Consider the following 11,760-nt stretch of genomic DNA (forward strand, 5'->3'; position numbering starts at 1 on the left):
TCACTAGTAAAGTCAAAAAATAAGACAAATAAACTTCAGAATTTTAAATTTAGCAGACACATACGCGAGGTTCCCTTTTTCCCTTTTCTCGTTCTCGGGTTTTAAATGTGAGAGGTTATAAATTACAAATTCGGTGACTTTTTGGTTGAATTACATTGTTAAGGTTTTCATAATTGTCAAACCTAAGAAAAGGACTCAAAGGATCATGTTTCGAATCATTCACTTCAATTTTACCCTCTGGTTCCTGAGTGTTAAAAAATACAAAATTATTTATAACTATGTTTGTTGTGTAATTTTTATGTTCTTTTTTTTCTTTTATTTGCTTTCCAATGCATGAAATGATGACTAATTATGATATTCTTGATGTGCGCGGAGTATGCATACAAGAATAAACCTCAATCCACAGTCAAGGTTTGAATTTATAATTTTCTAAACTACCTCACACGCGATTTTCTGTAAGTATGGTTCGTGAGCAAGTATAGGGTAATTAAGGTAGAACCCACAGGGAAAATGGACAACTACCGGCACTACTAAAGTTTCTCTATTACTTAGACTATCGACAAATTAAAACAAACTAATCTAAACCACTGATGGGCAGAAAAATATAAATGAAAGCTCCATGAGTAATGAAATTACTATCTATTCATGCTAGTGCAACTTCCTGACTAAATTAGTACTAAAACCTCAACTAAGCCATGGCTTAATTTCCTATGTACATGATACTTGCTTTCGCCGGCGTACCACCTAGACCTACAGCTAATCCATATCTACTTTTGTGGTTATGAAATCAACTATAAACTTATTTACTTCTATGAAATCACTACAAAACAAGTCATAAAGACGCACCACTATTTTTGTGAGTGTACTCCCTAGATTTAACACTTTCATAAATTAGTGTCAAATTTAAATTTTCATTACAAATCTAACACCCTTTAGATAATCATAATTAATGACAAGTTAATCATGATTATGAGAGTCCAAGTGCTAAATTACTCAATCAAGATAATAGCCCAAAATAACCTAGAAATCAACACATAACAACCATAAACAATCATAAATAGTCCACCCAAATATCCAAGGCATAAACTTTAAATAACATTACAAACATAATATCCAGAATTTGCATTAACAAAACTTAGAATGCAATACAAGATAAAGAGGTGGAGAGAAGAAAAACCCTTGCCACTAGAGCTTCTTAAATCTCTCCAGCTTCATCTCTATCAATCTCTTTGTCAAGCCAATGCAAGAATGGATCGACAACAACTAGATTATCTAACTCTATCCTACACTAAAACATGAAAAAGAATGAGAAAAGTGCTACATTTGTCGAGAGTTTATGTCACAACCTGATACAATTCCTAAGAGTTGCCCATGCCAAATTTCAAGATCAAACAATAGTTCATTGGGGTCTAATGAATAGGGTTAAATTCAAGTCTCTTATATGTTTATTCAATCCATGTTAGTGAGTGTTTCGTTGTTTGGTTGGTTTGAATTAGCTCATGTTGAGCATAGGTTCGATTTGACCAATAGTTAGTCGTGTGGTTGGTAGATTAATTAATTAGCTTAGCTTAGGTCCGGCCAACTACAGTGACAAACTAAAGTGAGTTAAAGCTGTGAGTTTCTTTTGTTTGCAAAATTCTAATTAGGTTAGGAGTTGAGTCTTGTAAGCCTATAAAAAGGCAACTCTTTCATTCAATAGAGGAGACGACGATTTTATGAAAACGTGAGAGTTTAACTCTTTTTCTTGTTCTTTTGTGAATGCCTCTTGACACAAAGTAAGTTATGTCTCTTTTGTTCAAGTTTTGGTTTATCAATTCAAGATCGCTTTGAATTGTGACGCCTTACTACCTTCTAAATAGTCTTGAACTGTCCTTGATTGGTTTAGAATCCATCTTTTGTATCTATAATCTATTCAAGATAGATCGTTCCGTTGTCTGATCAACCTGGTTCTTCAAAATAGGTTCTTGCTGGGTCGAGTTCGCATCACAACCCCTTTGTCTTCCGACTCAAGTATTCAACACGGTATTTGAAATGAATTTCAACCATCTGGCACCATATACTGCTAGCAACTCTTCTTCGGAAAATCCTTGAAGAGTATCTAGCGCGACTATCTCTATCTAACACCATATACTGCTCAATACCCTTTCTATTGCAAAACCTTCTAGCGGGTATCCGGTTTAGTATCTGACTCGAAATTCATTGTGTAGTCCCGTATACTCTAATCAAATCCAATGATGACTTTTGGTAACTGGTCCCGGATTGTCCTTGCTTGTTGATCCCTACCAAAAATAATAAATTTTAACAAGTAAAATGCAATGAATTCACAAGTCTTCTCAAAGTTATTCAAAAGCATCAAATACTGCCAAATGATTATTCACATTGTCGTAGGAGCTCAAAATTAATTATAATTGAACTAAAATATACATAAACTATTAGATAAAATGGACACTTGTCAATTTTGTTGCGTAAACCTTATTCAATTTACACTAATTATTCATGATTATTGTTCCTATTTAAATTACAAATAAAATTAGTATCAACTTTCACTTTCAATTGAAAACTCCTACCACTTTCAAAGGAAAAGAGTAGGGCCTAAGAGTCCAGTTAAAAATCTCTAGTTACCTGATTATTGTCCCTATTACGTAAAGAGAGGCCTACATTCATTTTTTTTTTGCCCTTCTGGAAGTTGCATTTCAATTTATCTATAAAAGGTGGCACCTAGTGGAAGCTTATAAGTGTAGTAGGGAACTCAAACGAAGCAATAGCAAACCAATTCACATTTCTGAACGGAAAGGCAAAGATGCATACACTTCCAAATGAGCAAATAATTGCCTTCTTCTTCAAACATTCTATCTCATTACTTCTTTGTTTCCTCTTCACTATCTTTGTTGTCAAATGGCGAAATTCCACTTCAAACAACTCACAAAACCTTCCACCTTCCCCTCCAAAGCTACCCATAATCGGAAACCTTCATCAACTCGGTTCAATCCCTCAACGCTCTCTGAAAGCATTAGCTCAAAAATACGGTTCCCCAATGCTGCTTCATCTAGGCAGCAAGCCGGTGTTAATTATCTCCTCCCCTGATGCAGCTGAAGAAGTCATGAAAACGCATGATTTAATCTTTGCCAATAGGCCTAAAGCAGGCTTTGCTGGAAGGCTTCTGTACAATTTCAAGGACATAGCGTTTGCTTCCTATGGTGAGTATTGGAGGCAGGTAAAATGCATATGTGTACTACAGCTTCTAAGCCACAAGAGGGTTCAGTCATTTCGAAGCATAAGGGAAGAAGAGATTGCACTATTGTTGGAAACAATTAGAGAATCTTGTGCTTCGTCTTCAGTAATACTTATAAATAAAATTTTGGCAACGCTTACGAACAATATAGTTTCGAGAGTTGCCATTGGGAAAAGGTATTCGGGAGAGGAAAGTGGGAGCAGGTTTCAGGAACTCTTTGTGGAACTTACCATGTTGTTGGGTGTTTTCAACGTTGGAGATTACGTCCCATGGCTTGCATGGATAAATAATATCAATGGCTTGGAAGCAAAGGTGAAAAAAGTGGCCAAAAATTTCGATGAATATCTGGAAAAACTTCTTGAAGTGGGAGTGAAGAAGCAGGACAAAAGAGGAAACAAGAATGGTGGTGATGAGAAACATCAGCAGAATCTTGTGGATGTTTTGCTTGAAATCCAGGGAACAGATGCCACCAATTTTGCTCTTGAGCGAGATTCCCTTAAAGCCATCATCATGGTAAAGAAAATTAACTTTCTTCTGATTATCTTCCGAGCTACAGTTTTACAGTTCTTTTGTTAATACGTAAGTTTGCAGTGTTTGGTCTGTCAATGGTGAATTGCATATGTTTTTTTTTTTTTTTTTTGTATAAAATGCAAAGCTGATGGGAATGGGATTTGAGCTTTGGTTTTCTGAGAATTGATTTTCAAAAACTCACACAAATCACCTGGGAAAAATAACAAATTCAAATAAAGAAGTATAGCATCGCCTTATCTCGCGCGCAGACTTAGTACAAAACATTTTGTTGTCCGCTGATTAGATCATGACACCATCCGGGATATTTCTATGTCTCCTCATAATGGAATGATACTGGAATATTTTTTCTATTCAAACATAAGTTAACTAGCTTTCACCATATTTGCAAACAGTTTGAAACCACCCTAACCATTTATTATGATTTTGACATACTATGTGAGTCAGTTGATGCACTCTTTTATCTTGGTTGTGTGACTTTGGTCCATATCGAATGATACAAGCAATGAGTTAAGAATAGAGTGAAAAGCAAAAATTAGCAACGTAATATAAAGGTCCAAGGTTGAGTTAGTTCGTTCATTAACTTCTTTGTCTTCTGAATAGGTATCTATACTTTTGAATATTCAGTGCAATAATTGAGTAGAATTCAAAAGTTTTAGCTGTACAAACTATTCTTATTATAACATAGACAAGTAGACTAGGAATAAAGTCTTTATGAGGTTGGTCCCTATGACGTATAGCTGAAAGAACAAGCAATTTTGAGTTTGCAATCATGCAAACACCAAATCAAAATATTAGTTTTCATGTAGCTTGTGTCGGAAATTTGACATAGAACTTTCTATGTCCCGATTTTATTATTATTATTTTTGTTTTTGCAGGACATGTTTGTTGGTGGAACTGACACTACATCATCGCTGCTAGAGTGGACAATTTCAGAGCTATTAAGAAACACAAATGCCATGCAAAAATTGCATAAAGAAGTGAGACAATTCTTAGGAAGCAAATCATGCATCAGGGAAGATGATTTAGAGAATCTCCATTACCTAAAAGCAGTAATAAAAGAGGCTCTTCGTTTGCATCCACCAGTTCCATTACTTCTTCCTCGTGAATCAAGCAAGGCAGTCAAAATAATGGGATACGATATAGCTGCCGGCACTCAAGTGATTATCAATGCTTGGGCGATCGCAAGGGACCCAAAATTGTGGGAAGCTGCGCGCCGAGGAATTTCAGCCAGAGAGGTTCTTGAATAGCTCGTTGGACTTTAAAGGGCAAAATTTTGAGTACATCCCATTTGGTTCTGGGAGGAGGAGCTGCCCTGGTTCTGCGTTTTCTATGGTTACAGCTGAACTTGCACTTGCAAATTTGATCTGCAACTTCGATTTTCAATTGGCTGGTGGAGCAAGACCAGAAGATTTGGATATGACTGAAGCACATGGGATCGTTACACCAAGGAAAGTCCCACTTCTACTAGTTGCAAGTCTACCTAATTAGGCACTTCAAGATCTAAGATAACATGTCGGTAGATATGTGTATATTATTCTATCTTGTCACAACTTTAAATTTGAGATGGAGTCTGATGGGAAAAACTTTTAAAATGGTGAAATATTGCATTATCAGTAGCATTGTGTCCTTGTATGTAAAATGTGTGATTTTGACACAGTAGCATTGTGTATGTAAAATGTGTGATTGTGTCCTTGTATGTAAAATATGTGCTTGTGTCCTTGTATTTAAAATGTATGATTTTGTCACTAGCTCATTCTGGGGATTTTAGATTTGTTCGGAATCATAATGGTCTATAGGGCGGACTAAATGATTTTTTCTTGGGTAAATTGCTCATAACCTACTGTACTTTTTTATGATACCAGATGGCTATTCTGTGATTGCAAAATATCTACATAACTCCCTTTTATTGTTTTATATAAAGCGAAATTTAATCAAAAATGATCTCTATAACATCACTAGTTGAAATACTAATATTATCCTTATTTAAGTACTAAATTGAATAAGGGTCCAAGAATATTACATAAAAATCGTGAATTGATGCAAAATCAGAAGGGTTAAATGAATATTTATGCAAAATTATAGGGCTTGAGTGAATATTTATACAAAATTTTAGGACGTTAAGTGGATATTATTATTTTATTACATGTACTTTTGGAGTGCGTCTCAGTCAATTGTGTTAACCAAAGATGTTTTCCATCTATTTTTCACTTTATATAAAATTATAGGAAGTTATGTGAATATTTTGAAACTTTTGGGAGTCATGTGATAGTATGCAAAAGCACAGAGAGGCTTATGAGTAATTTACCCTACTTTCTTCTGTGCTTTTGATTCAATAAAGATGTGTGATTTGATGCATGTAAAATAAACATAATTTCTTTTTCATACATGATACCTATGCTTAACAAAATCTTGATTGCGAACAATAGTAAACTAATGTTGAGTGTTTATTTCTTTTTATACCTTGATATTAGTGCACCACAATTATGTTTTTTCATTCTAGCTCATTTTGAACATACCATGGGTTGGATTTCAAAAGACCAATTCCAAAATTAGAAGTCATCATCATAACATTTGGCTGCAACATGTTGCAGTATTTTGTTTTCCTACAAATTAGAAAAAGTTCCACTTTGAATTTAGCAAAGTACCATGTTATGATGGTGATGATCAACATCGGGAGATGAGGATCAGATACTGATGATGATGAGCTCAATAGCTACTCGAGCAAATGGACAGTTAGTTTTACTAGTTGGTAACAAAAGTTAGTCGTAATAACTGCTCCAGTCGGTTAGACAATCCATCGAGTTGAACAACTGCCCATAGCTGGCTATATAGAGATGTATGGAAGAGATGTAAAGATTCATTCTGTTTTGTAGGAAAAAACCCCCCAGTATTAATACTCTCATCATTTCCTTCTCCAATCTTTTCTTTCTCTTCTATTTCTATCTCTCTCTCTTTCTATCTATTCTGGATTCTGCTTATTAAAGCAGGATCAATTAATTCCATATCTAAAATTGAAAACCAACTTTTCCATATGATTCATTCTTCAAGTTAATTGTAGGGCAAAAAATGATATCTTCTTCTATGCTCTGATTCGGTAAAGACGTGTGAATTGACCCCATGCAGATACACAATATCTTTTCCTAAGCATCTTTTTTAAAATCTATTTTCTTATACCTAAATATTATTACATCACAACCGTCTTCATTTATACCAATTTAAGATGAACATACTACAGGCTGGAATTCAAAAAAAAAAAACTTGGTTTTTTTATCTCAATCTCAAATAAAAAAAAACGTGCATCACGATAGTACAATTATTTGATGGTGACAATGTGCAGTGCTTCCTTTCACTTTGATTCTTTTTTCTTCACAAATTTTGATTCAATTCATCTTTAAAACAGGTATTAGTGGAAGGCAAGTGCAGTAGGGATCCCAAAGAAAAGAAAGCAGTTCTCAATTTCAGAAAATAATTTAGAAATGTACACATTTCCGATTGAGGAAATTAGAGCATTATTTTTAAAACATTCAATCTCTTTCTTTCTTCCTTTCCTCGTGATCATATATGTTCTCAAATGGCGCAATTCTACTTCAAACACGTTGCAGAACCTTCCACCTTCCCCACCAAAGCTTCCCATAATCGGAAACCTTCATCAGCTCGGTTCAATCCCTCAACGCTCTCTGAAATCATTAGCTCAAAAATACGGCTCGCCAATGCTGCTTCATCTAGGCCGCAAGCCAGTGTTAATTATCTCCTCCCCTGATGCAGCTGAAGAAGTCATGAAAACTCATGATTTAATCTTTGCTACTAGGCCTAAACCAGTCTTTGCCGGGAGGTTACTCTACAATTTCAAGGACATAACGTTTTCCCCCTATGGCGAATATTGGAGGCAGGTAAGAAGTATTTGTGTACTTCAGCTTTTGAGTAACAAGAGGGTTCAGTCATTTCGAAACATAAGAGAGGAAGAGATGGAAATAATGTTGGAAAAAGTTCGAGAATCTTGTGCTTCTTCTTCAGTCATACGCATTGATGAAATTTTGGCAACACTTACTAACAACATTGTTTCAAGGGTTGCCATTGGAAAAAGGTACTCAGGAGAGGAAAGTGGGAGCAAGTTTAAGGAAATATTTGAGGATTTTACTATGCTATTGGGTGCTTTTAACGTTGGAGATTACATCCCATGGCTTGCATGGATTAATAATGTTAATGGCTTGGAAGCAAAGATGAAAAAAGTGGTCAATGATTTTGATGAATATTTGGAAAAGATTGTTGAAGAGGGAATGAAGAGGCAGGAGGAAAAGAAAAGCGGTAGTGATGGTAATGATAAGAAACAGCAGCAGAATTTTGTGGATGTTCTGCTTGAAATCCAGAAAACAAGTGCTACTGGTTTTGCTTTTGGGCGAGATTCCCTTAAAGCTATCATCCTGGTAAAGAAAATTAATTATGTGCATTTTTTTCTTCTTCTTTTTTGGTTCTCTCTCATTACAATTTAATTTAGCATATGGATTTGCTGTTCTTTACTTCCATTCTATCCTAGGATACAGAAATTGATGTTTGTTGCGTCCAGGCTGAGGCATTTTTGCTGACTAAATTTTTTAAAAGACTAGAATAATTAGTATCGAGGGCTGATACATTTTCTTTTTATTTTCATAATAAACAAAATTAACAGTTTGCCCTTTTTTTATTCATCATACTCTCTGATTTTTTTTTTAAATGTTGGGTACGAATTTGGACCCTGGTTCTAAGGCTTAAACTCCCTACAGATGGCTAACTTACCTATGGCAAGTTCCTTCATTAGAATTTAATTTTGGCTTATAGATCTCCTATTTTAAGATAAGAATAGTGTTTGGTATGTTGAGGTCGGAATTGCATATGTTTTACATAGAATATGCGAATTTAAGGGGATTTAGGATGGGGTTCTATCTCTAAATTGATCTTTAAAAACTCGACAAATAACCTATGAATAATAAATAATTCAAATTAAAAAATAAGAACGTAATTGTATATATGTTTCCACCATTATTGCAAGCAGTTTCAGTCCATTCCAATCACTTTTAGTGTTCATAACCTACTATCTGGAACGCTTGATGTATTCTTTTATCTTGATTGTATGTTTTTGCTCATTTCCAATGATACCAGCAAATGGTGAAACAAACAATCAATAAGTTATGAATACTAGGATGAAAACCAAAGGAAAAAAAAAATCAACAAAACTAAATAAGGTGCAAGGTAGTGTGTTCATTATTGACTTGTGGTATCATCATCTCAAAATGGTTTGGTAAAACAACAACATATTTTGAAATTATTGTAATTAAACTATCAATTTTAGCACTTAATACATTGATATATCAAATTGTGAGACATCCTTCAAATCATTGAAAAGTAATGAATTTCTCCTAATATGTTATAATTGAAGTTCATTTATTTATTTAGGAGTAACAAATGGCGAATCTATTGGTTTTAAATCCATTTGAATAATGTGTTACAAATTAATGATATGCTAACCACTGATAGTTTAGGGGCTTTATTAAATGGTCTTGACCACATGGAGCCCAACAATAGTCCTAAATCATAAATCTTATTTCTTTTTTATGGAGTGTGATTGGGGCAAGGTAGCAATCATGCAACCGCCAACATGAAAAAATAAATAAAAAAAAAAACAAAGAAAGAAAGAAGAAGAAGCAGAAGAAGAACAAATCACGTTATGTTTGTCAAGTGCAAATGCAAGTTGGGATTCTCCAAGTTGACCCAAGTTTGCTTATCAGGTTGATAGGAAAAATCATTTTTTCAGACGACTTATTTCTTTTTCCAATTTGCTTATCCAAGTTGGCCCAAATGGAAGGATTAGCTAAGTATTGGAGTGTTAAATGTTGCAGGACATGTTTGTTGGAGGAACTGATACTACATCTGCATTGCTACAGTGGGCAATTTCTGAGCTGCTAAGAAACACAAATGCAATGCACAAACTGCAAAAAGAAGTGAGACAATTGCCAAGATGCAAATCAGGCATCACAGAGGATGATTTAGAGAATCTCCAGTACTTAAAAGCAGTAATCAAAGAGACACTTCGATTGCATCCACCAGTTCCATTACTTGCTCCTCGTGAATCGAGGAAGGCATCCAAGATAATGGGATATGATATTGCTGCCGGTACTCAAGTGATCATCAATGCTTGGGCAATGGGAAGGGACCCAAAATTGTGGGAAGATGCCGAGAGTTTTTGGCCGGAGAGGTTCTTGAATAGTTCTGTGGACATTAAAGGGCAACATTTTCAGTTCATCCCATTTGGTGCTGGAAGGAGGAGCTGCCCTGGCGCTGCATTTGCCATGGTTACAGCTGAACTTGCACTTGCAAATTTGGTGTTCAGCTTTGATTTTGAATTGGCAGGCGGAGCAAGGCCAGAGGATTTGGATATGACTGAAGCTCCTGGTATTGTTACACCAAGGAAAATTCGTCTTCTACTACTTGCAAGTCTTCCTAATTAGGTAGTTGCAAGCTATTATACTATCAGCAATTAGGTAATCACTTTTGGTATTGGCGTGGAGTTCAATCAAGAAAACTTTATGAAGGTTTAATGATTTATTATTGCTCTTGCGGGCAAATAAGATGGTATTTGAGTTCGAAAAATGTTATGGTCACAACAAGAGGTAATATGATTTTACCTTTCAAAAGTGCAAAAATATTTTGAAACGTTTCAAAGATGCTATTATGGCAAGATTACTTCAATAGATAGTGAATTTTTTAAAACTTGAGATCTTTCATTAATACTTCCTTCTCCCAAACTATCCAATCCATCTCTCCCCCTAATAGATAGCAAACTTAATTATACGTAAGACACATATAGCATAGCAAACGAGTCGAGTCGAATTGAATTTTGAGCTAATCTAATTGAGTCTCGAACCAATTTTATCAAACTCGAACTTAAACTTCACAAGAGCTCAATTTTAACCTTTAGTTTTTCTTGGATAATATTAAGGGATTTCAGGCCAGATTCGAGGCAGAAACTTGAACCATGGGAACTTGAAATGAACTGCTTCATAAGAACGCGATCCGTTAGGGTATCCGTACGCTAATAAGTGTAGTGGGACAATGTCCATTCGACCGTCCCAGAAACAGCATACCATTCTTTGCCCTCCATATGTAATATACATTAATTGACAGGGCCAGCTTCAACAAATTTTGGTAGGTGCAGGAAAGTGAATGACCGAATCCACTAAATAGTGATGCCAATTATAAGAGCCTGTAAAGGTGAAGCACAAACCCTGAATCTTTCTCCACCCTGCAGTGGAAAGAGCACAAGGTGAAGATGATCGTGTGTTTCTTCAGCCTGCTGGCACAATGCTTGTTTTATCTTCTCAAGGAGTATTTTAAGTCTTACAAGGGAAGAGTTTGAGAATTGAACCAAACAGTTGAGATTGAGTGTTTCTATGATGGCCATAAACGATAGGTACCGCATGTTGTAGATAGGTATATCGACAAGTGTAAAGGAAAATTAAAATCAACTGCTCCAATTTAGGTCTTTGGGCAATGTAATACAAAAACAGAAAACGGAGAATAATATACCACAATGTTCAAAACGATTAGAAGATTTTCTGCTTTCATGAGACTATAATGGATCTAAGAACTAATGGGCCGAAAGAAATACCAAAATTAAAAGATCAAAATTGTGGCCTTCACATTGCTGTGCAAGCAATCTTGTTTAGGAGGACGGATTTTAAGTAAGGGACCTGAAATAAATTAAGAAACTAGAATAAAAACCAGAAATAAGACTATGCATGTCAGATCTTCAAATAAATTATATAAAATTTACTTTTAGAATAATATTTAGCATTTTTGTGATGTAATATATATGACATAAATGTGACCGATCAAATAAAAAGGTGATGAAAAATTGTGTTTGTAATCTAGCAAAAAGAAAAAACTTTTTTTTTCCAAATTACAAGATATCCAAATGGTAGGCTATTATTTGTTTTTAATAGTAGGCAATTCAATTTTAGCCG

At 35.0% G+C, this 11,760-nt stretch overlaps 2 protein-coding genes across 2 annotated transcripts; both read left to right on the forward strand.

Annotated features, from left to right (window-relative positions):
* Positions 1-2,748: 2,748 nt before the first annotated feature.
* On the forward strand, positions 2,749-10,507 carry LOC113737745 (tabersonine/lochnericine 19-hydroxylase-like). The gene is made up of 3 exons (XM_027264927.2): positions 2,749-3,745; positions 4,639-8,187; positions 9,637-10,507. The coding sequence occupies exons 2-3, from the start codon at positions 7,240-7,242 to the stop codon at positions 10,243-10,245; spliced, it is 1,557 nt and encodes a 518-aa protein (XP_027120728.1). The 5' UTR covers positions 2,749-3,745; positions 4,639-7,239; the 3' UTR covers positions 10,246-10,507.
* Positions 2,801-5,010, forward strand: LOC113737744 (cytochrome P450 71A3-like). The gene is made up of 2 exons (XM_027264926.1): positions 2,801-3,745; positions 4,639-5,010. Exons 1-2 carry the CDS (start codon positions 2,801-2,803, stop codon positions 5,008-5,010), a joined length of 1,317 nt encoding a protein of 438 aa, XP_027120727.1.
* Positions 10,508-11,760: the final 1,253 nt, after the last annotated feature.

The sequence above is a fragment of the Coffea arabica genome, chromosome 3e (genome assembly GCF_036785885.1).
Source record: "Coffea arabica cultivar ET-39 chromosome 3e, Coffea Arabica ET-39 HiFi, whole genome shotgun sequence".
Lineage (NCBI taxonomy): Eukaryota > Viridiplantae > Streptophyta > Magnoliopsida > Gentianales > Rubiaceae > Coffea > Coffea arabica.